At 44.0% G+C, this 25,031-nt stretch overlaps 1 protein-coding gene and 1 long non-coding RNA gene across 2 annotated transcripts in view; one reads left to right on the forward strand and one right to left on the reverse strand.

Moving 5' to 3' along the window:
• LOC117074829 overlaps window positions 1-953 on the reverse strand; it is an 18,105-nt gene extending 17,152 nt beyond the window's left edge. The window contains exon 1 of the long non-coding RNA XR_004433728.1: window positions 906-953. This is a non-coding gene — a long non-coding RNA (uncharacterized LOC117074829). The remainder of the gene's footprint in view (window positions 1-905) is intronic.
• The window catches only part of FLG (filaggrin), a 20,943-nt gene extending 9,377 nt beyond the window's left edge, over window positions 1-11,566 (forward strand). Inside the window, 29 exon segments of the mRNA XM_033196711.1 lie at window positions 385-543; window positions 1,119-2,594; window positions 2,596-2,632; window positions 2,635-3,510; window positions 3,513-3,602; window positions 3,605-3,958; window positions 3,961-4,063; window positions 4,065-4,288; window positions 4,291-4,446; window positions 4,449-4,895; window positions 4,898-4,918; window positions 4,921-5,442; window positions 5,445-5,727; window positions 5,729-5,826; window positions 5,829-6,310; window positions 6,313-6,379; window positions 6,382-6,411; window positions 6,414-6,554; window positions 6,557-6,829; window positions 6,832-6,852; window positions 6,855-6,959; window positions 6,962-7,319; window positions 7,321-7,389; window positions 7,391-7,626; window positions 7,629-8,183; window positions 8,186-8,353; window positions 8,356-8,772; window positions 8,775-8,957; window positions 8,960-11,566. Coding sequence (XP_033052602.1) covers window positions 406-543; window positions 1,119-2,594; window positions 2,596-2,632; window positions 2,635-3,510; window positions 3,513-3,602; window positions 3,605-3,958; window positions 3,961-4,063; window positions 4,065-4,288; window positions 4,291-4,446; window positions 4,449-4,895; window positions 4,898-4,918; window positions 4,921-5,442; window positions 5,445-5,727; window positions 5,729-5,826; window positions 5,829-6,310; window positions 6,313-6,379; window positions 6,382-6,411; window positions 6,414-6,554; window positions 6,557-6,829; window positions 6,832-6,852; window positions 6,855-6,959; window positions 6,962-7,319; window positions 7,321-7,389; window positions 7,391-7,626; window positions 7,629-8,183; window positions 8,186-8,353; window positions 8,356-8,772; window positions 8,775-8,957; window positions 8,960-11,187 — 10,158 coding nt within the window. The 5' untranslated portion in view covers window positions 385-405 and the 3' untranslated portion in view covers window positions 11,188-11,566.
• Window positions 11,567-25,031: the final 13,465 nt, after the last annotated feature.

Genomic DNA, 25,031 nt, shown 5'->3' on the forward strand with positions numbered 1-25,031 from the left:
ATTTTCAGTAAATTTATATGAGTAAATTTTACTGCTTAAAACCAGTCAGCATTTCTAAATTCTTGTTATTAGCAATGGCAAGATCAGCAAGAGGGATGATCTTACCTAGAGCACACTAAGGTCTGTGAGACTGCTAAGTCCAGCTGTAAGTGGGCACAAGGCAAAAAAAAAAAAAAATGGGCAATTTTATTTAAGTAAGTAAAACTCTATTCATTTGCTTTACGTAGATGGTAGAGAAAAGTTTCTCATGGCCATCTTCCATTCTTGAAGATGAATTACTTAGAGGAAAATGTAGGTTTAAAATGTGGAAAATGATTGTAATAATTAATATAACCTAGAAAAAAAGACGTACAAAAAAAGTACATTTTCATTTCTTCTTTCTAGGTTCACATTTATTGCCAAAAGATGTCTACTCTCCTGGAAAACATCTTTGCCATAATTAATCTTTTCAAGCAATATTCAAAAAAAGATAAAAACATTGACACATTGAGCAAAAAAGAGCTGAAGGAACTTCTGGAAAAGGAGTTTTGGCTAATCCTGAAGGTAAGAGTGTCTGAGAAGACCAAAGGATACAGCATTTGTGTTTCTCATCAATAATCTAAGCAAGGGTTATTTTGAGCTCTTTGTGAACTATTTCATTTAAAATAGGAACAGAGTTAATTTTGTCTCAAAAGAGATAGATTTTATTTTCTTCCCCTATACCTGGATGTACATTATAAACACACAGACACACTCAGAGAAAAAAATATATAAATATTTAAAAATTAATGTAAATTAGTTCTTAGTATTTGGTATTTATAATATTCCACCAAACGTCAACATTATAACGGGGTATTTATTAAATAAAATTAAGTAATGAATTATATATACTTCTGACTTTTAAAATAAGAAAAAGGGTCACTTACCCCATCATATCTTGACACCTTACTAGTCTTTACATCTTTGTTCACATACAACACCTGAGTGATGATGAGATGAAAAAGTCTTAAAAAAACAAAAAGATTTTGTCACACTATTTGATACTCAAAGATCATAGTGCCTAAATTAATTTTGAATTAATTGGCTGATAATGTGATTCTCTCTGATGCGGTCTCCCTCTGTGATTTCCCTCTGTACAGAATCCAGATGACCCAGATACGGTTGAGGTATTCATGGATCACCTGGATATAGACCACAACAAGAAAATTGACTTCACTGAGTTTCTTCTGATGGTATTCAAGTTGGCGCAAGCATACTATGAGTCTACCAGAAAACAGAATTTACCAATATCAGGACACAAGCACAGAAAGCACAGTCATCATGATAAACATGAGGATAATAAAGAGGAAGAAGACAAAGAAAAGAGAAAGAGACCCTTAAGTCTGGAAAGAAGAAACAATAGAAAAGGGAATACGGGAAGATCCAAGAGCCCAAGAGAAACAGGGGGAAAAAGGCATGAATCTAGTTCTGAGAAAAAGGAAAGAAAAGGATATTCACCTACACATAGAGAAGAAGAATATGGACAAAACCATCATAAGTCAAGTAAAAAAGAGAAAAACAAGGCTGAAATAACTAGATTAGAACACAATGGGAAGAGGATAAGTGAAAGACCAGAAGAGAAAGAAGAAAAAGAGGACGGACAATTTGACTATGAAAATACAGGAAGAATGGCTGAAAAATGGACAGAATCAGGCCATATTGCCATATATTACGCAATTCAGGATGAAGCCGATGACACCACTGATAATATATTGGAAGAAAACAGAAGATATGAGACATTAAGGTCACATGATGATGAATCCTCACATCGAGTGAACAGGTCACGACATGCAAATACAAGCCAGGTATCATTGATAGAGTCGAGAAGAAGAACGGGCCAGGGATCCAGTGTTAGCCAGGACAGTGAAATTGAGGGACACTCAGAAGACTCTGAGAGGCAGTCCGGATTGGCTTCCAGAAATCATCATGAATCTGTTAAGGAGCAGTCAAGGGATGGCTCCAGACACCATGGGTCCCATCAGGAAGACAGAGCCGGTCACCGGAACTCTGCAGACAGTTCCAGACAATCAGGCAGTCGTCACGCAGAGACTTCCTCACGTGGACAGGCTGTGGCATCCCAGGAACAGGAAAGATCAAGTACAGGAGAAAGACACGGATCCCGCCACCAGCAGTCAGCAGACAGCTCCAGACACTCAGGAACTGGGCGTGGACAAGCTTCATCTGCAGTCAGTGACCGTGGACACCAGGGACCAAGCGGTAGTCAGGTCAGTGATAGTGAGGGACATTCAGAAGACTCAGACACACAGTCAGTGTCAGGCCACGGACAGGCAGGGCCCCATCCGCACAGCCACCAAGAGTCTGCACGTGGCCGGTCAGGGGAAAGGTCTGGACGTTCAGGGTCTTTCCTCTACCAGGTGAGCACTCATGAACAGTCTGGGTCCACACATGGACGGACTGGGCACAGCACTGGTGGCAGACAAGGGTCCCGCAATGGGCAGGCACGAGACAGCTCCAGGCACTCAGCATCCCATGAGGGTCAGGACACCATTCATAGACACCCGGGATCAAGCAGAGGAGGAAGGCAGGGATCCCACCATGAGCAATCGGTAGAACAGCTCTGGACACTCAGGGTCCCATCACAGCCACACCACATCCCAGGAAGGTCTGATGCCTCCCGTGGGCAGTCAGGGTCAAGAAGTGCAAGCAGACAAACACGTCACGAGGAACAATCAGGAGATGGATCCAGGCACTCAGGGTCACGTCACCACGGGGCTTCGACTCAGGCCGACAGCTCTAGACACTCACAGTCCGGCCAGGGACAATCAGTGGGGTTCAGGACAAGCACGCGCCGGGGATCCAGTGTTAGTCAGGACAGTGACAGTGAGGGATACTCAGAAGACTCTGAGAGGCAGTCTGAGTCTGCTTCCAGAAACCACCATGGATCTGTTCGGGAGCAGTCAACAGATGGATCCAGACATCCCGGGTCCCATCACGAAGACAGAGCCGGTCACGGGCACTCTGCAGACAGCTCCAGACAATCAGGCACTCGTCACGCGGAGTCTTCCTCTCGTGGACAGGCTGCATCATCCCATGAACAGGCAAGATCAAGTCCAGGAGAAAGACACGGATCCCGCCACCAGCAGTCAGCAGACAGCTCCAGACACTCAGGAACTGGGCGTGGACAAGCTTCATCTGCAGTCAGTGACCGTGGACACCAGGGACCAAGCGGTAGTCAGGTCAGTGATAGTGAGGGACATTCAGAAGACTCAGACACACAGTCAGTGTCAGGCCACGGACAGGCTGGGCCCCATCCGCACAGCCACCAAGAGTCTGCACGTGGCCGGTCAGGGGAAAGGTCTGGACGTTCAGGGTCTTTCCTCTACCAGGTGAGCACTCATGAACAGTCTGAGTCCACCCATGGACGGACTGGGCACAGCACTGGTGGCAGACAAGGGTCCCGCAATGGGCAGGCACGAGACAGCTCCAGGCACTCAGCATCCCATGAGGGTCAGGACACCATTCATAGACACCCGGATCAAGCAGAGGAGGAAGGCAGGGATCCCACCATGAGCAATCGGTAGACAGCTCTGGACACTCAGGGTCCCATCACAGCCACACCACATCCCAGGAAGGTCTGATGCCTCCCGTGGGCAGTCAGGGTCAAGAAGTGCAAGCAGACAAACACGTCACGAGGAACAATCAGGAGATGGATCCAGGCACTCAGGGTCACGTCACCACGAGGCTTCGACTCAGGCCGACAGCTCTAGACACTCACAGTCCGGCCAGGGACAATCAGTGGGGTTCAGGACAAGCACGCGCCGGGGATCCAGTGTTAGTCAGGACAGTGACAGTGAGGGATACTCAGAAGACTCTGAGAGGCAGTCTGAGTCTGCTTCCAGAAACCACCATGGATCTGTTCGGGAGCAGTCAACAGATGGATCCAGACATCCCGGGTCCCATCACGAAGACAGAGCCGGTCACGGCACTCTGCAGACAGCTCCAGACAATCAGGCACTCGTCACGCGGAGTCTTCCTCTCGTGGACAGGCTGCATCATCCCATGAACAGGCAAGATCAAGTCCAGGAAAGACACGGATCCCGCCACCAGCAGTCAGCAGACAGCTCCAGACACTCAGGAACTGGGCGTGGACAAGCTTCATCTGCAGTCAGTGACCGTGGACACCAGGGACCAAGCGGTAGTCAGGTCAGTGATAGTGAGGGACATTCAGAAGACTCAGACACACAGTCATTGTCAGGCCACGGACAGGCTGGGCCCCATCCGCACAGCCACCAAGAGTCTGCACGTGGCCGTCAGGGGAAAGGTCTGGACGTTCAGGGTCTTTCCTCTACCAGGTGAGCACTCATGAACAGTCTGAGTCCACCCATGGACGGACTGGGCACAGCACTGGTGGCAGACAAGGGTCCCGCAATGGGCAGGCACGAGACAGCTCCAGGCACTCAGCATCCCATGAGGTCAGGACACCATTCATAGACACCCGGGATCAAGCAGAGGAGGAAGGCAGGGATCCCACCATGAGCAATCGGTAGACAGCTCTGGACACTCAGGGTCCCATCACAGCCACACCACATCCCAGGGAAGGTCTGATGCCTCCCGTGGGCAGTCAGGGTCAAGAAGTGCAAGCAGACAAACACGTCACGAGGAACAATCAGGAGATGGATCCAGGCACTCAGGGTCACGTCACCACGAGGCTTCGACTCAGGCCGACAGCTCTAGACACTCACAGTCCGGCCAGGGACAATCAGTGGGGTTCAGGACAAGCACGCGCCGGGGATCCAGTGTTAGTCAGGACAGTGACAGTGAGGGATACTCAGAAGACTCTGAGAGGCAGTCTGAGTCTGCTTCCAGAAACCACCATGGATCTGTTCGGGAGCAGTCAACAGATGGATCCAGACATCCGGGTCCCATCACGAAGACAGAGCCGTCACGGGCACTCTGCAGACAGCTCCAGACAATCAGGCACTCGTCACGCGGAGTCTTCCTCTCGTGGACAGGCTGCATCATCCCATGAACAGGCAAGATCAAGTCCAGGAGAAAGACACGGATCCCGCCACCAGCAGTCAGCAGACAGCTCCAGACACTCAGGAACTGGGCGTGGACAAGCTTCATCTGCAGTCAGTGACCGTGGACACCAGGGACCAAGCGGTAGTCAGGTCAGTGATAGTGAGGGACATTCAGAAGACTCAGACACACAGTCAGTGTCAGGCCACGGACAGGCTGGGCCCCATCCGCACAGCCACCAAGAGTCTGCACGTGGCCGGTCAGGGGAAAGGTCTGGACGTTCAGGGTCTTTCCTCTACCAGGTGAGCACTCATGAACAGTCTGAGTCCACCCATGGACGGACTGGGCACAGCACTGGTGGCAGACAAGGGTCCCGCAATGGGCAGGCACGAGACAGCTCCAGGCACTCAGCATCCCATGAGGGTCAGGACACCATTCATAGACACCCGGATCAAGCAGAGGAGGAAGGCAGGGATCCCACCATGAGCAATCGGTAGACAGCTCTGGACACTCAGGGTCCCATCACAGCCACACCACATCCCAGGGAAGGTCTGATGCCTCCCGTGGGCAGTCAGGGTCAAGAAGTGCAAGCAGACAAACACGTCGCGAGGAACAATCAGGAGATGGATCCAGGCACTCAGGGTCACGTCACCACGAGGCTTCGACTCAGGCCGACAGCTCTAGACACTCACAGTCCGGCCAGGGACAATCAGTGGGGTTCAGGACAAGCACGCCGGGGATCCAGTGTTAGTCAGGACAGTGACAGTGAGGGATACTCAGAAGACTCTGAGAGGCAGTCTGAGTCTGCTTCCAGAAACCACCATGGATCTGTTCGGAGCAGTCAACAGATGGATCCAGACATCCCGGGTCCCATCACGAAGACAGAGCCGGTCACGGGCACTCTGCAGACAGCTCCAGACAATCAGGCACTCGTCACGCGGAGTCTTCCTCTCGTGGACAGGCTGCATCATCCCATGAACAGGCAAGATCAAGTCCAGGAGAAAGACACGGATCCCGCCACCAGCAGTCAGCAGACAGCTCCAGACACTCAGGAACTGGGCGTGGACAAGCTTCATCTGCAGTCAGTGACCGTGGACACCAGGGACCAAGCGGTAGTCAGGTCAGTGATAGTGAGGGACATTCAGAAGACTCAGACACACAGTCAGTGTCAGGCCACGGACAGGCTGGGCCCCATCCGCACAGCCACCAAGAGTCTGCACGTGGCCGGTCAGGGGAAAGGTCTGGACGTTCAGGGTCTTTCCTCTACCAGGTGAGCACTCATGAACAGTCTGAGTCCACACCATGGACGGACTGCACAGCACTGGTGGCAGACAAGGGTCCCGCAATGGGCAGGCACGAGACAGCTCCAGGCACTCAGCATCCATGAGGGTCAGGACACCATTCATAGACACCCGGATCAAGCAGAGGAGGAAGGCAGGGATCCCACCATGAGCAATCGGTAGACAGCTCTGGACACTCAGGGTCCCATCACAGCCACACCACATCCCAGGGAAGGTCTGATGCCTCCCGTGGGCAGTCAGGGTCAAGAAGTGCAAGCAGACAACACGTCACGAGGAACAATCAGGAGATGGATCCAGGCACTCAGGGTCACGTCACCACGAGGCTTCGACTCAGGCCGACAGCTCTAGACACTCACAGTCCGGCCAGGGACAATCAGTGGGGTTCAGGACAAGCACGCGCCGGGGATCCAGTGTTAGTCAGGACAGTGACAGTGAGGGATACTCAGAAGACTCTGAGAGGCAGTCTGAGTCTGCTTCCAGAAACCACCATGGATCTGTTCGGGAGCAGTCAACAGATGGATCCAGACATCCCGGTCCCATCACGAAGACAGAGCCGTCACGGGCACTCTGCAGACAGCTCCAGACAATCAGGCACTCGTCACGCGGAGTCTTCCTCTCGTGGACAGGCTGCATCATCCCATGAACAGGCAAGATCAAGTCCAGAGAAAGACACGGATCCCGCCACCAGCAGTCAGCAGACAGCTCCAGACACTCAGGAACTGGGCGTGGACAAGCTTCATCTGCAGTCAGTGACCGTGGACACCAGGGACCAAGCGGTAGTCAGGTCAGTGATAGTGAGGGACATTCAGAAGACTCAGACACACAGTCAGTGTCAGGCCACGGACAGGCTGGGCCCCATCCGCACAGCCACCAAGAGTCTGCACGTGGCCGGTCAGGGGAAAGGTCTGGACGTTCAGGGTCTTTCCTCTACCAGGTGAGCACTCATGAACAGTCTGAGTCCACCCATGGACGGACTGGGCACAGCACTGGTGGCAGACAAGGGTCCCGCAATGGGCAGGCACGACAGCTCCAGGCACTCAGCATCCCATGAGGGTCAGGACACCATTCATAGACACCGGGATCAAGCAGAGGAGGAGGCAGGGATCCCACCATGAGCAATCGGTAGACAGCTCTGGACACTCAGGGTCCCATCACAGCCACACCACATCCCAGGGAAGGTCTGATGCCTCCCGTGGGCAGTCAGGGTCAAGAAGTGCAAGCAGACAAACACGTCACGAGGAACAATCAGGAGATGGATCCAGGCACTCAGGGTCACGTCACCACGAGGCTTCGACTCAGGCCGACAGCTCTAGACACTCACAGTCCGGCAGGGACAATCAGTGGGGTTCAGGACAAGCACGCGCCGGGGATCCAGTGTTAGTCAGGACAGTGACAGTGAGGGATACTCAGAAGACTCTGAGAGGCAGTCTGAGTCTGCTTCCAGAAACCACCATGGATCTGTTCGGGAGCAGTCAACAGATGGATCCAGACATCCCGGGTCCCATCACGAAGACAGAGCCGGTCACGGGCACTCTGCAGACAGCTCCAGACAATCAGGCACTCGTCACGCGGAGTCTTCCTCTCGTGGACAGGCTGCATCATCCCATGAACAGGCAAGATCAAGTCCAGGAGAAAGACACGGATCCCGCCACCAGCAGTCAGCAGACAGCTCCAGACACTCAGGAACTGGGCGTGGACAAGCTTCATCTGCAGTCAGTGACCGTGGACACCAGGGACCAAGCGGTAGTCAGGTCAGTGATAGTGAGGGACATTCAGAAGACTCAGACACACAGTCAGTGTCAGGCCACGGACAGGCTGGGCCCCATCCGCACAGCCACCAAGAGTCTGCACGTGGCCGGTCAGGGGAAAGGTCTGGACGTTCAGGTCTTTCCTCTACCAGGTGAGCACTCATGAACAGTCTGAGTCCACCCATGGACGGACTGGGCACAGCACTGGTGGCAGACAAGGGTCCCGCAATGGGCAGGCACGAGACAGCTCCAGGCACTCAGCATCCCATGAGGGTCAGGACACCATTCATAGACACCCGGGATCAAGCAGGGAGGAAGGCAGGGATCCCACCATGAGCAATCGGTAGACAGCTCTGGACACTCAGGGTCCCATCACAGCCACACCACATCCCAGGGAAGGTCTGATGCCTCCCGTGGGCAGTCAGGGTCAAGAAGTGCAAGCAGACAAACACGTCACGAGGAACAATCAGGAGATGGATCCAGGCACTCAGGGTCACGTCACCACGAGGCTTCGACTCAGGCCGACAGCTCTAGACACTCACAGTCCGGCCAGGGACAATCAGTGGGGTTCAGGACAAGCACGCGCCGGGGATCCAGTGTTAGTCAGGACAGTGACAGTGAGGGATACTCAGAAGACTCTGAGAGGCAGTCTGAGTCTGCTTCCAGAAACCACCATGGATCTGTTCGGGAGCAGTCAACAGATGGATCCAGACATCCCGGGTCCCATCACGAGACAGAGCCGGTCACGGGCACTCTGCAGACAGCTCCAGACAATCAGGCACTCGTCACGCGGAGTCTTCCTCTCGTGGACAGGCTGCATCATCCCATGAACAGGCAAGATCAAGTCCAGGAGAAAGACACGGATCCCGCCACCAGCAGTCAGCAGACAGCTCCAGACACTCAGGAACTGGCGTGGACAAGCTTCATCTGCAGTCAGTGACCGTGGACACCAGGGACCAAGCGGTAGTCAGGTCAGTGATAGTGAGGGACATTCAGAAGACTCAGACACACAGTCAGTGTCAGGCCACGGACAGGCTGGGCCCCATCCGCACAGCCACCAAGAGTCTGCACGTGGCCGGTCAGGGGAAAGGTCTGGACGTTCAGGGTCTTTCCTCTACCAGGTGAGCACTCATGAACAGTCTGAGTCCACCCATGGACGGACTGGGCACAGCACTGGTGGCAGACAAGGGTCCCGCAATGGGCAGGCACGAGACAGCTCCAGGCACTCAGCATCCCATGAGGGTCAGGACACCATTCATAGACACCCGGGATCAAGCAGAGGAGGAAGGCAGGGATCCCACCATGAGCAATCGGTAGACAGCTCTGGACACTCAGGGTCCCATCACAGCCACACCACATCCCAGGGAAGGTCTGATGCCTCCCGTGGGCAGTCAGGGTCAAGAAGTGCAAGCAGACAAACACGTCGCGAGGAACAATCAGGAGATGGATCCAGGCACTCAGGGTCACGTCACCACGAGGCTTCGACTCAGGCCGACAGCTCTAGACACTCACAGTCCGGCCAGGGACAATCAGTGGGGTTCAGGACAAGCACGCGCCGGGGATCCAGTGTTAGTCAGGACAGTGACAGTGAGGGATACTCAGAAGACTCTGAGAGGCAGTCTGAGTTTGCTTCCATAAACCACCATGGATCTGTTCGGGAGCAGTCAAGACATGGATCCAGACATCCCGGGTCCCATCACGAAGACAGAGCTGGTCACGGGCACTCTGCAGACAGCTCCAGACAATCAGGCACTCGTCACGCGGAGACTTCCTCTCGTGGACAGGCTGCATCATCCCATGAACAGGCAAGATCAAGTCCAGGAGAAAGACACGGATTCCGCCACCAGCAGTCAGCAGACAGATCCAGACAATCAGGAACTGGGCGTGGACAAGCTTCATCTGCCGTCACTGACCATGGATATGAGGGACCAAGAGGTAGTCAGGTCAGTGATAGTGAGGGACATTCAGAAGACTCAGACACACAGTCAGTGTCAGGCCACGGACAGGCTGGGCCCCATACACACAGCCACCAAAAGTCTGCACGTGACTGGTCAGGGGAAAGGTCTGGACGTTCAGGGTCTTTCCTCTACCAAATGAGCACTCATGAACAGTCTGAGTCCACTCATGGACGGACTGGGCCTAGCACTGGTGGAAGACAAGTGTCCCGCAATGAGCAGGCACGAGACAGCTCCAGGCACTCAGTGTCCCATGACGTTCAGGATACCATTCATGGACACACAGGGTCTAGCAGAGGAGGAAGGCAGGGATTCCACCACGAGCAATCGGTAGACAGCTGTGGACACTCAGGGTCCCATCACAGCCACACCACATCCCAAGGAAGGTCTGATGCCTCCCATAGGCAGTCAGGATCAAGAAGTGGAAGCAGACAAACACGTCATGAGGAACAATCAGGAGATGGATACAGGCACTCAGGGTCGGGTCACCACGAGGCTTCCAATCGGGCCGGCAGCTCTAGACACTCACAGTCCAGCCAGGGACAATCAGGGGGGTTCAGGACAAGCACGCGCTGGGGATCCAGTGTTAGCCAGGACAGTGCCAGTGAGGGAGACTCAGAAGACTCTGAGAGGCAGTCTGAGTCTGCTTCCAGAAACCCTCATGGATCTGTTCGGGAGCAGTCAAGAGATGTATCCAGACACCCCAGATCCTATTATCATGATACAGCCAATCATGTTCAATCTTCCTCTGTACATTCAGACACTAGTACCAGTAAAGAACATGGTCACTTTGGTAGTCTTTCACAAGATTCTGAATATCGTTCAGGAATACAGTCACGTGGCAGTCCTCACAGTTCTAGTTCTTATAATTATCACTCTGAGGGCACCGAAAGGGAAAGAGGTCAATCAGGTTTAGTTTGGAGACATGGCAGCTATGGTAGTGCAGATTATGATTATGGTGAATCCAGGTTTAGACCCTCTCAGCATGGAAGTGTTAGTTACAATTCCAATCCTGTGGTTTTCAAGGAAAGATCTGATATCCGAAAAGCAAGTGCATTTGGTGAAGATCATCCAAGGTATTATGCGACATATATTAATAGGCAACCAGGTTTATATGGCCATTCTAGTGATATATCAAAACAACTGGGATTTAGTCAGTCACAGAGATACTATTACTATGAGTAAGAAATTAATGGCAAAGGCATTAATCCACGAATAGAAGAATGAAGCAAGATCACTTTCAATCAAGAAACTTCATAATACTTTCAGGGAAGTTATCTTTTCCTGTCAATCTGCTTAAAATATGCTACAGTATTTCATTAGTTTGGTTGTGGTTTATTTTTATTGTGTAGTAATCTTTAAACTCTATATTTCAGAAATATTAAATAGGAGAAATCAATATCATGGAGAGCTATCTTTACAAAACTAGGAGTATTTGGCCGGGTGCGGAGGCTCACACCTGTAATCCCAGCACTTTGGGAGGCCAAGGCGGGTGGATCACGACGTCAGGAGATCAAGACCATCCCGGCTAACACGGTGAAACCCCGTCTCTACTAAAAGTACAAAAAATTAGCCGGGCATGGTGGCAGGTGCCTGTAGTCCCAGCTACTCGGGAGGCTGAGGCAGAAGAATGGTGTGAACTCGGGAGGCAGAGCTTGCAGTGAGCGGAGATCACACCACTGCACTCCAGCCTGGGCTTCAGAGCGAGACTCCATCTCAAAAAAGAAGAAGGAAAAGAAAACTAGGAGTATTTTAGGAGATTGGGGTTCAAGTAATGTTTTATGTTTTTGAAAGTTTAAATTTTAGATACTTTCTGAATTTCTAAATTAATCTTTTCCTGAAATATCGAAGGAGCCAAAAATATAAAACAATTCTGTATACCAAAGTGGCTGTATCAACATCAGGGCTAGCACATCTTTCTCTATTATCCTTCTATTGGAATTCTATTACTCTGTATTCAAAAAAATCATCTTGGATATAATTAGTATTTTATAAACTGCATCTAAATTAAAAATAAACTATTGATCATATAATATTGTTTGTCTCTTGTATGCTTATTTGTCATAAACCCAAATTACATACTTCCCCATGGCCAGAATTAGATGTCTTCTATATCACTGGAAAGCTATATGAACATAGAGCAGATAGAGTACATTCAAAATAACAAGTAATAAATAATGAAAGACAAAATTTAACCAAGGCCTATATTTTTCTCCAACATAATCACTGTCCCACAATCACATTCAGGAAAACAAAAAACACACTTTGTTCAATCATGACAATCACTATTATTAATATGGAATTATCAACTTAGGTGGTGATTAAGCCATGTCAAAGGAAGATCAGGAAACAGGAATTACTGACCATAGATCCTTCTTCCAAAGACACTAGAAAATGCTTTGCAATGGAGACTAGTTGGAGCAGAGAAGTTGTGCTGATATATCCTGACAAAGGAAAAAGAATTAAAAAGAAGTGCCCTCCTGGCCTGGAAGGAAAATATTTGTATCTTTATAATTTAAGCAAGTAGATGAAAAGGCTGAAAAAAGAATAGTAAAAATATGAATGAAGTTCTACCATTAGAAGGAATATGCTTCTGTAAGAATCATACCCGAATTTTCATTCCCATAATATCACACTAGAAGTGATATGTAGGCCAGTGGTCACATTTTGCAGATGAGTCTATAACGCAAATAATCCACACCAAAGTAGCACTTAGATCTCAAGTCTCCAAGTCTGTATTTAGTGGTTTTACAAAAGCACTTCCAAAAAGCTACCTTTATTGAACTTACACTTCAGTAAACCAAGATAAAGTAAAATTGTCAAAATTACAATAATACCCAATAGGTGCAGGGATTGAATGAAAAGCAACAAACAAACTCATTTTTCTAGTTAGCCTCAAACAGTATGTCTATATTTGTTCTCCACAAGCCACTCGAAGATGGTATTTCCTTCCATCTTTGAAAGCAGGAAAGTGTCATGCTTTCCTGCTTGAAGTGCTTCCCCAAATGCCCCTACAAAGCTGCAAACTCCATAAGATACCATACCTTCAGGCCTCATTGAACTTCCACAGACATACACAGAGAGAATGCCTTTGTCCATTTGTCTGATACACTTTGCCATCTTGCCCCCAGTCTCACAACCAGCTTATGTGGCTACCTCCTGTAGCTCCTGTCTAAAGGAACCAGGCATAACTAACAGGCTAAGAAAAAAATATATAATGAGAAAACAGTGCAGACCTAGTCTAACTATGGGAGAGGTACTGATAGAAGGACACACAGACCTTAAAATAGTTTTAGCCAGACGTTTAGACAGCTAAATTCTCAAGTTTTCTGAAGAACCCATAAACAACTGAAACTTTTCTTTTGTATCCCTGCCCACTCAAGGATAAAATTACCAGACACTCCTTTTTGTTCTTTGAGAGAAAATCAGTTTACCCAAAAAGATGCCAACAAGATTCACTTGAAACATCAAGCTTTCTCTGTCCTCTCTCCTTCCTTTATAAAATTTGTTTTTTTACCTTTTTCCTTAACTTGGTTGACCAATTCTCTCACATATAAATCAACAATTTTCCTGCAAGATAACTACATGTTTCTAAGTTTTTCTTTGGGAAAATATTTTTTAAAAATTCTGTGGGAACATAGTAGGTATACATATATTTATGGGATACATGAGACATTTTGATACAGGCATACAATGTATGATAATCGTATCAAAATAGTCAGGTATCCATCACCTCAAGCATTAATCATTTGTGTTACATGCAATCCAATTATACAATTTTACTTATTTTTAAATGTACAATAAAATTACTGTTGACTGCAGTTGCCCTGTTGTGCTATCAAATACTAAATCTTATTCACTGTATTTAACTATATGTTTGTGCCCATTAACCATCTCCACTTACCCTCTACCTTCCATTACCCTTCCAAGCCTTTGGTAACCATCATTCTACTTTCTATCTCCATGAGTTCAATTGTTTTAATTTTTAGATCTCACAAATGAATGAGAACACGTGAAGATTATCTTTCTCTGCTTGACATACTTTACTTAATATGATGTCCTCCAGTTCCATCCATGTTGCTGCAAATGACACGATCTCATTCTTTTCTATAACTCCATGTGTGTAGGTACATTTTCTTTATCCATTCATCTCTTAATGGACACTTAGGTTGCTTCCAAATTTGGCTACTGTGAATACTGCTGCAATAAACATTGGAGTGCAGATATCTCTTCAATATACTGACTGACTTTCTTTTGGGTATGTACCTAGCAGTGGGATTGCTGGATCATGTAGTAGCTCTATTTTTAGGTTTTTGAAAAACTTTCATGCTGTTCTCCACAGTAGCTGTAATTTACATTCCTACCAAGAGTGTACTACTGTTCCCTTTTCTCTACATCCTTGCCTTCTGTTTGTTATTTCCTGCTTTTGGATAAAAGCTATTTTGACTCAGTGAGATGATATCTCATTATATTTTTGATTTGCATTTCTAAGATGAACAATGATAGTAAGCACCTTTTCATATACTTGTTTGCCATTTGTATGTCTTCTTTTGACAAATGCCTGTTCAGATCTCTTGCCCTTACACACCTACCAACAGCATACTACTGTTCCCTTTTCTCTATATCCTTGCCTTTTGTTATTTCCTGCTTTTGGATAAAAGCTATTTTAACTCAGATGATATCTTGTTGTATTTTTGATTTGCATTTGATTTGCATCTGATGATCAATGATGGTAAGCACCTTTTCATATACCTGTTTGTCATTTGTATGTCTTCTTTTGAGAAATGCCTGTTCAGATCTTTTGCCCATATTTTAATTGGATTATTAGATTTTTTTCCTATTGAATTGTCTAAACTACTTACATAGTCTAGTTATGAATCCCTTATCAGATGGAGAGTTTGCAAATATTTTCTCCCATTCTGTGGTTTGTCTCTCCACTTTGTTGATTGTTTCCTTTGTGGTGCAGAAGCTTTTTAACTTGATGTGGATCCCATTTGTCCACTTTTGCTTTGGTTGCTTGTGCTTAGGATGTTACTTGAGAAATCTTTGCCCAGAAATCTTTCAAAATGTCCTAGGTGGTTTCCCCAATGTGTTCTTTTAGTAGTTTCATAATTGTAGGTCTTAGATTTAAGTATTTAATACATTTTTTATTTTTGCATATGGTGAGAGGTGAGGGTCTAATTTTATTCTTCTCCATATGGGTATCCAATTTTCTTAGCACCATTTATTGAAGACACTCTCCTTTCCCCAGTGTATGTTCTTGGCACCTTTGTTAAAAGTGAGTTACATATGTATACTTGTGCCATGTTGGTGTGCTGCACCCATCAACTCGTCAGCACCCATCAATTCATCATTTATATCATGTATAACTCCCAATGCAATCCCTCCCCCCTGCCTCCTCCCCATGATAGGCCCCAGTGTGTGATGTTCCCCTTCCCGAGTCCAAGTGATCTCATTGTTCAGTTCCCACCTATGAGTGAGAACATGCGGTGTTTGGTTTTCTGTTCTTGTGATAGTTTGCTAAGAATGATGGACATGTACCCTAGAACTTAAAGTATAATAAATAAATAAATAAATAAGTGAGTTCACTGTGGATATATAACTTTATTTCTGAATTCTCTCTTCTGTTCTATTGATCTATGTTGTAGCTTTTATGCCAGTACCATACTGAGTCAGGTAACGCGACTCTTCCAGTTTTGTTCTTTCTGTTCAGGATAACTTTGTCTATTCTGGGTCTCGTGTGGTTCCACATAAATTTTAGAATTATTTTTCCTATTTCCGTGAAGAATGTCATTGGTATTTTGATAGAGATTACACTGAATTTGTAGATTGCTTTGGGTGGTATGGACATTTTAACAATATTTATTCTTCCAATCTATAAACGTAAAGTATATTTCCATTTGTGTCCTCTTCCATTCTTGCATTAATGTTTTATAGTTTCACTGTAGGGATCTTTCACTTCTTTGATTAAGTTTATTTCTAGGTATTTTATTTTATTTGCAATTTTGTGTGTGTGTGTGTGTGTCTGTGTGTGTGTGTGTGTGTGTGTGTGTGACAAAGTCTCTGTTGCTAAGGCTGGAGTGCTGTGGCGCAATCTCAGCTCACTGCAACCTCCACCTCCTGAGTTCAAGTAGTTCTCTTACCTCAGCCTCCAGAGTAGCTGGGAATACAGGCACATGCCACTACACTCAGCTAAGTTTTGTATTTTTAGTAGATGGCATTTCGCCATTTTGTCCAGGCTAGTCTCGAACTCCTGGCCTCAGGTGATCTGCCCAACTCAGCCTCCCAAAGTGCTCGGATTACAGGCATGAGCCACCATGCCTGGCCTTATTTGTAACTATTATAAATAAAATTACTTTTTTATTATACTTTAAGTTCCGAGGTACATGTGCAGAACGTGGGGGTTTGTTACATAGGTATAAATGTGCCATGGTGGTTCGCTGCACCCATCAACCTGTCATCTATGTTTTAAGCCCCGCATGCATTAGGTATTTCTCCTAATGCTATCTCTCCTTGTTCCCCTCCCCCAACTCCCTGACAGGTCCCAATGTGTGATGTTCCCCTCCCTGTGTTCATGTGTTCTCATTGTTCAACTCCCACTTATGAGTGAGAAAATGTGGTGTTTGGCTTTCTGTTCCTGTGTTAGTTTGCTGAGAATGATGGTTTCCAGCTCCATCCATGTCCCTACAAAGGACATAAACTCATTCTTTTTTATGGCTGCATAGTATTCTATGGTATATATGTGTCACATTTTCTTTATCCAGTCTATCATTGATGGGCATTTGGGTGGGTCCCAAGTCTTTGCTATTGTAAATAGTACTGCAATAAACATACATGTGCATGTGTCTTTATAGTAGAATAATTTATAATCTTTTGGGTGTATACCCAGTAACGGGATTGCTGGATCAAATGACATTTGGGCCTGTTGGGGGATGGGGGGACAGGGAGGGATAGCATTAGGAGAAATACCTAATGCATGCAGGGCTTAAAACATAGATGACAGGTTGATGGGTGCAGCAAAACACCATGGCACATGTATACCTACGTAAGAAACCCCCACATTCTGCACATGTACCCTAAAACTTAAAGTATAATAAAAAATATTTCTAGTTCTAGATCCTTGAGGAATCGCCACACTGTCTTCCACAATGGTTGAATTAATTTACACTACCACCAACAGTGTAAAAGTGTTCCCATTTCTCCACATCCTCTCCAGCTTCTGTTGTTTCCTGACTTTTCAATGATCGCCATTCTAACTGGCATGAGATGGTATCTCATTGTGGTTTTGATTTGCATTTCTCTGATGGCGAGTGATGATGAGCATTTTTTCATGTGTCTGTTGGCTGCATAAATGTCTTCTTTTGAGAAGTGTCTGTTCATATCCTTTGCCCACTTTTTGATGAGGTTGTTCATTTTTTTCTTGTAAATTTCTTTAAGTTTCTTGTAGATTCCGGATATTAGACCTTTGTCCGATGGGTAGGTTGCAAAATTTTTCTCTGATTCTGTAAATTGCCTGTTCACTCTGATAGTTTCTTTTGCCGTGAAGAAGTGCCTTAGTTTAATTAGATCCTATTTGTCAATTTTGGCTTTTGTTGCAATTGCTTTTGGTCTTTTTGTCATGAAGTCTTTGCCCATGCCTATGTCCTGAATAGTATTGCCTAAGTTTTCTTCTAGGGTTTTTATGGCTTTAGGTCTAACATTTAAGTCTTTAATCCTTCTTGAGCTAATTTTTGTATACAGTGTAAGGAAGGGGTCCAGTTTCAGTTTTCTGCATATGGCTAGCCAATTTTCCCAACACCACTTATTAAATAGGGAGTCCTTTTGCCATTAATTGTTTTTGTCAGGTTTGTCGAAGATCAGATGGTTGCAGGTGTGTGGTGTTATTTCTGAGGCCTCTGTTCTGTTCTATTGGTCTATAGATCTGTTTTGGTACCAGTGCCATGCTGTTTTGGTTACTGTAGCACTGTAGTATAGTTTGAAGTCAGGTAGTGTGACACTTCCAGCTTTCTTCTTTTTGCTTAGGATTGTCTTGGCTATATGGTCTCTTTTTGGTTCCATATGAAATTTAAAGTCGTTTTTTCTAATTTCTGTGAAGAAAGTCAATGGTAGCTTGATAGGGATGGCATTAAATCTATAAATTACTTTGGGCAGTATGGCCATTTTCACAAAATTGATTCTTCCTATCCAAGAATATGGAATGTTTTTCCATTTGTTTGTGTCCTCTCTTATTTCCTTGAGCAGTGGTTTGTAGTTCTCCTTGAAGAGGTCCTTCACATCCTTTGTAAGTTGGATTCCAAGGTATTTTATTCCCTTTGTAGCAATTGTGAATTGGAGTTCACTCATGACTTGGCTTTCTGTTTGTCTACAATGGGTGTGTAAGAATCCTTGTGATTTTCTGCACATTGATTTTGTAACCTGAGACTTTGCTGAAGTTGCTTATCAGCTTATGGAGTCTTGGGCTGAGACGATGCGGTTTTCTAAATATACAATCATGTCATCGGAAAACAGAGACAATTTGACTTCCTCTCTTTCTATTTGCATACCCTTTATTTCTTACTCTTGCCCGATTTCTCTGGCCAGAACTTCCAATACTATGTTGAATAGGAGTGGTGAGAGAGGGCATCATTGTCTTGTGCTGGTTTTCAAAGGGAATGCTTCCAGCTTTTGTCCATTCAGTATGATATTGGTTATAGGCTTGTCATAAATAGCTCTTTTACTTTGAGACATGTTCCATCAATACCTAGTTTATTGAGTGTTTTATAGCATGAGGGGGCATTGAGTTTTATCCAAGGCCTTTTCTACATCTATTGAGAGAATCATGTGGTTTTCTTCATTGGTTCTGTTTATGTGACAGATTACGTTTATTGATCTGTGTATGTTGAACCAGTCTTGTATCCCAGGGATGAAGCAGACATGCTTGTGGTAGATAAGCTTTTTGATGTGCTGCTGGATTCAATTTACCAGTATTTTATTGAGGGTTTTTGCAACAATATTCATCAGGAATATTGGCCTGAAATTTTCTTTTTCTTTTTCTTTTTTCTTTTTCTTTTTTTTTTTTTTTTTGCCAGGTTTTGGTATCAGGATGATGCTGGCCTCATAAGATGAGTTATGGAGGAGTCCCTTTTTTCTATTGCTTGGAATAGTTTTAGAAGGAATGGTACCAGCTCCTCTGTACTTCTGGTAGAATTTGGCTGTGAATCTGTCTGGGCCTGGGCTTTTTTTTGGATGGTAGACTATTAATTACTTCCTCAATTTCAGAACTTGTTGGTCTATTCAAGGATTCAACTTCTTGCGGCTTTAGTCTTGGAAGGGGAGAATGTGTCCAGGAATTTATCAATTTCTTCTAGGTTTGCTAATTTATTTGCGTAGAAGTATTTATAGTATTCTCTGATAGCAGATTGTATTTCTGTGGGATCAGTGGTAATATCCCCTTCATCATTTTTTATTGTGTCCATTTGATTCTTCTCTCTTTTCTTTTTTATTATTCTGGCTAGCAGTCTATCAATTTTGTTGGTCTTTTCGAAAAAACACCTCCTGGATTCATTGATTTTTGAAGGGTTTTTATGTCTCTATCTCCTTCAGTTCTGCTCTGATCTTAGTTATATCTTGTCTTCTGTTAGCTTTTGAATTTACTCTTGCTTCTCTAGTTTTTTTAATTGTGACATTAGGGTGTCGATTTTAGATCTTTCCCACTTTCTGATGGGCATTTAGTGCTATAAATTTCCCTCTAAACACTGTTTTAAATGTGTCCTAGAGATTCTGGTACTTTGTGTCTTTGTTCTCCTTGGTTTCAAATAATTTATTTATTTATGCCTTAATTTCATTATTTAGCCAGTACTTATTCAGGAGCAGGTTGTTCAGTTTCCATGTAGTTGTGCAGTTTGGGTGAGTTTGTTAATCCTGAGTTCTAATTTGATTGCACTGTAGTCTGAAAGACTGTTCATTATGATTTCTGTTCTTTTGCATTTGCTAAGGAGTGTTTTACTTCCAATTATGTGGTCAATTTTAGAATAACTGCTATGTGGTGCTGAGAAGAATGTATATTCCATTGGTTTGGGGTGGAGAGTTCTTTAGATGTCTATTGGGTCCACTTGGTCCAGAACTGAGTTCAAGTCCTGAATATCTGTGTTAATTTTCTGTCTCATTGATCAATCTAATATTGACAGTGGGGTGTTAAAGTCTCCCACTATTATTATGTGAAAGTCTAAGTCTCTTTGTAGGTCTCTAAGAACTTGCTTTATGAATCTGGGTACTCCTGTATTGGGTGCACATATATTTAGGATAGTTAGTTCTTCTTGTTGCATTGATCCTTTTACCATCACGTAATGCCCTTCTTTGTCTTTTCTGATCTTTGTTGGTTTAAAGTCTGTTTTATCCGAGACTAGGATTGCAACCCCTGCTTTCCATTTGCTTGGTAAATATTCCTCTATCCCTTTATGTTGAGCCTATGTGTGTCTTTGCATGTGAGATGCATCTCCTGAATACAGCATACCAATGGGTCTTGACTGTTCATCCAACTTGTCAGTCTGTATCACATATATATATATATATATATATGCATGTATATATAAAGTACATATATAAAGTGTGTGTGTGTATATATACATACACTTTAAGTTCTGGGATACATGTGCAGAATGTGCAGGTTTGTTACACAGGTATCAGTCTGTGTCTTTTAACTGGGGCAATTAGCCCATTTACATTTAAGGTAAATATTGTTATGTGTGAATTTGATCCTGTCATCATGATGCTAGCATTATTTTGCACATTAGTTGTTTACAGCTAGCCAGTTATGCCAGCACCATTTATTGAATAGGGACATCTTTCCCCATTGCTTGTTTTTGTTGACTTTGTCAGAGATCAAATGGTTGTAGGTATGTGGCATTATTTCTGGGCTCTCTATTCTGCTTCATTGGCCTATGTGTCTATTTTTGTATCAGCACTATGCTATTTTGATAGCCTTGTAATATAGTTTGAAGTTGGGTATGTGATGTCTCCACCTTTATTCTTCTTTTTTTTTTTTTTTTTTTTTGAGACGGAGTCTCGCTCTATCGCCCAGGCTGGAGTGCAGTGGCCGGATCTCAGCTCACTGCAAGCTCCGCCTCCTGGGTTTACGCCATTCTCCTGCCTCAGCCTCCCGAGTAGCTGGGACTACAGGCGCCCGCCATCTCGCCCAGCTAGTTTTTTGTATTTTTTAGTAGAGACAGGGTTTCACGGTGTTAGCCAGGATGGTTTCGATCTCCTGACCTCGTGATCCACCCGTCTCGGCCTCCCAAAGTGCTGGGATTACAGGCTTGAGCCACCGCGCCTGGCCTCCACCTTTATTCATTTTGCTTAGCATTGCCTTTCCTATTTGGGCTCTTTCTTCGGTTCCATAGAATACTTAAAATAGTTTTTTTTTTAATTCTGTGAAGAATGTCTTTGGAAGTTTGATAGTAATAACACTGAATCTATAAATTGCTTTGGGTAGTAGAGCCATTTTCTATCCATAAGCATAGAATGTTTTTCCATTTGTGTCTTCTCTGATTTCTTTTAGCAGTGTTTTATAATTCTCATTGTAGAGATCTTTTACCTCCCTTGTTAGCCATATTCCTGGGTATCTTATTCTTTTTCTGGCTAATGTGAATGGGATTGCATTCTTGATTTGGCTCTCAGCATGCATGCTGTTAATGTATAGAAATGTTACTGATTTATGTACATTGATTTTGTATGCTCAAACTTTATTGAAGTAGTTTATCAGATCTAGAAGTTTTTGCACAGAGACTGTGAGGTTTTGGGGGTATAACATCATATCATCTTCAAACAGAGATACTTTCACTTCCTCTCGTCCTATTAGAATGTCTTTTATTTCTTTCTCTTGCATAACTGTTCTGGTTAGGACTTCCCATACTGTGTTGAATAGGAGTGGTGAGAGTGGCATACTTGTCTTGTTCCAGTTCTCAAGAAGAATGTTTCTAGCTTTTGCCTGTTCAGTATTATATTGATTGTGGGTTTGTCATAGGTGGTTCTTTATTATTTTGAGGTATCTTCCTTCAATGCCTAGTTTGATTCAAGTTTTATCATGAAGGGATGTTAAGTGTTATTGAAAGCCTTTTCTGCATCTATTTTGATAATCACGTGGTTTTTATTTTTAGTTTTGCTCATGTGATGAATCACATTTATTGGTTTGTGTATGTTAAAACAACCTTTCATACCAGGGATAAAGTCTACTTGATTGTAGGGGATTAGCTTTTTGATGTGCTGCTAAATTTGGTTTGCTAGTGTTTTGTTGAAAATTTTCACATCTATTAGCATCAAGTATATTGGCCTGAAGTTTTCTTTTGTTGTTGTTGTGCCTCTGCCAGGTTTTGGTATCAGGATGATTCTGGCCTCATAGAATGAGTAAGGGAGGAGTCCTCCTCTTCAATTTTTTTGGAACAGTTTCAGTAGGAATTATACCAACTCTTCTTTATACCTCTGGTAGAATTCGATCTAGTCCTGGGCTTTTTTCTTGTTGGTAGGCTTTTTAATACTGATTCCATTTTGGAACTTATCATTGGTTTGTCCAGGAATTCCAGTTTTTCTTCTTGGTTCAATCTTGGGAGGTTATATATTTCCAGGAAATTATCCATTTCTTCTAGATTTTCTACTTTGTATACAGGTGTTCACAGTAGTCTCTGGAGGTTTTTTGTATTTCCGTGGGGGCAGTGGTAATGCCCCTTTTATCATTTCTGATTGTGTTTATTTGGATCTTCTCTATTTTTTTCTTTATCAGTCTGACTGTCTATCAATTTTGCTTATTCTTTCAGTGAAACAGCTCCAGAATTTATGGCTCTTTTGTATCATTTTTTACATCTCAATTTCCTTCAGTTCAGCTCTGATTTTGGTTATTTCTTGTCTTCTGCTAGCATTGATGTTGGTTTGCTCTTGTTTTTCTTTCCTCAAGGTGCAATGTTAGTTTATTAATTTGAGATCTTTCTAACTTTTTGATGTGGGTGTTTAGCACTATAATCTTCCCTCTAAACACTGCTTTGGCTGTGTCCCAGAGATTCTGGTATGCTCTACCTTTATTCTCATTAGTTTCAAAGAATTTCTTGATTTCTGCCTTAATTTTATTATTTACCCAAATGTCATTCAAGAGCAGATTGTTTCATTTCCATATAATTGCATAGTTTTGAGCAATTTTCATAGTACTGACTTCTATTCTTATTGTGCTGTGATTTGAGAGTGTGCTTGGTATGTTTTCATTTTTTAAGAAATTTGCTGAGGATTGTTTTATGGCCATTTGTGTAGTTGGTTTTAGAGTATGTGTCATGTGCAAATGAGAAGAATGTATGTTCTGTTGGTTTTAGGTGGAGAGTTTTGTAGATGTCTATTAGGCCTATTTTTGCCAAGTGTCAGTTTAAGACCCAAATATCTTTTTTATTCATATTTTTATATTTTTCTTTGCTTTGTTTTATTTTATTTTATTTGTTTATACCTTCAACCAACTCACACCACCAAATATCTTTGTTAGTTTTCTGCCTCAATTATCTGTTTAATAATGTCATTGGGGTGTTGAAGTTTCCCACTATCATTGTGTGGTTATCTAATTAACTTTGTAGGTCTCTAGGAACTTGCTTTATGAATCTGAGTGCTCCTGTATTGGCTGTATACATATTTAGGATAGTCAGGACTTCTTGTTGAATTAAACCCTTTACCAATATATAATGCCCTTCTTTGTCTTTTTTTGATAGTTGGTTTAAAGTCTGTTTTGCCTGAAATTTGAATAGGAAACCTTGCTTTTCTTCTGTTTTCCACTTGCTTTTGATTTTTCTCCATCCCTTTACTTTGAGCTTATGAATGAACATTACATATGAGATGGCTCTATTGAAGAAAACATACAGTTAGGTCTTGCTTCTTTATCCAACTTGCCATCCTGTGCTTTTTAATTGGAACATTTAGCCATTTACACTGAAGGTTAATACTGATATGTGCGGATTTGATCCTATCATCATATTAGCTGGTTGTTACACAGACTTGATTGTGTGGTTGCTTCATAGTGTCAGTGGTCTATGTAGTTAAGTATATTTTTGTGGTGGCCAGTAATGGTCTTTCCTTTCCATATATAGCACTCCCTTAAGGACCTCTTTTAAGACAGATCTGGTGGTTACAAATTTCTATGGTATTTGCTTGTCTGAAAGGGATCTTATTTCTCCTACACTTCTAAGGCTTACTTTGGCTGGATATTAAAATCTTGATTGGAATTGGCTTTCTTTAATAATGCTGAATATAGGTCATCAATATATTCTGATGTAGAGTTTCTGCTGAAACATACACCTTAGGCTGATGGGGTTCCCTTTGTGGGTTGCCTGCCCATTCTCTTAGCTGCCTTTAACACTTTTTCTTTCATTTCTATCTAGGAGAATCTAATGACTGTTTATTTTGAGGATGGTCATCTTGTGTAGTATCTCACAGAGGTTCTCTGCATTTCCTGAATTTGAATGTCAGCTTCTCTAGTGAGGTTGGAGAAATTCTTGTCAATGACATCCTCAATATGTTTTCCAAGTTGCTTGCTTTCTCTCCCTCTCTTTCAGGTTTGCCAATGAATCATAGACTTGGTCTCTTTACATCATTCCATATTTCTCAGATGTTTGGTTCATTTGTCTTTATTCTTTTCTCTTTACTTTTGTCTGACTCAGTTATTTTGGAGAACCAGTATTTCAGCTTTGAAATTCTTTCCTCTGCTTGGTTGATTCTGCTGATAATACTTGTGACTGCATTATAATTTTTTTCCATAAGTTATTGGGATATAGGTGATATTTGATTACATGAGTAAGTTCTTTAGTGGTGATTTGTGAGATTTTGGTGCACCCAAAGCAGTAAACACTGCACCATATTTGTAGTCTTTTATCCCTTGCCCCCCTCACACTCTTCCCTGCAAGTCCCCAAAATCCATTGTATCATTCTTATGTCTTTGCATCCTCATAGCTTAGCTCCCACATATCAATGAGAACATACAATGTTTGGTTTTCCATTCCTGCATTGCTTCACTTACAGTAATAGTCTGT

Source organism: Trachypithecus francoisi, unplaced genomic scaffold (genome assembly GCF_009764315.1).
Source record: "Trachypithecus francoisi isolate TF-2019V2 unplaced genomic scaffold, Tfra_2.0 Lachesis_group5, whole genome shotgun sequence".
Taxonomy (NCBI): domain Eukaryota; kingdom Metazoa; phylum Chordata; class Mammalia; order Primates; family Cercopithecidae; genus Trachypithecus; species Trachypithecus francoisi.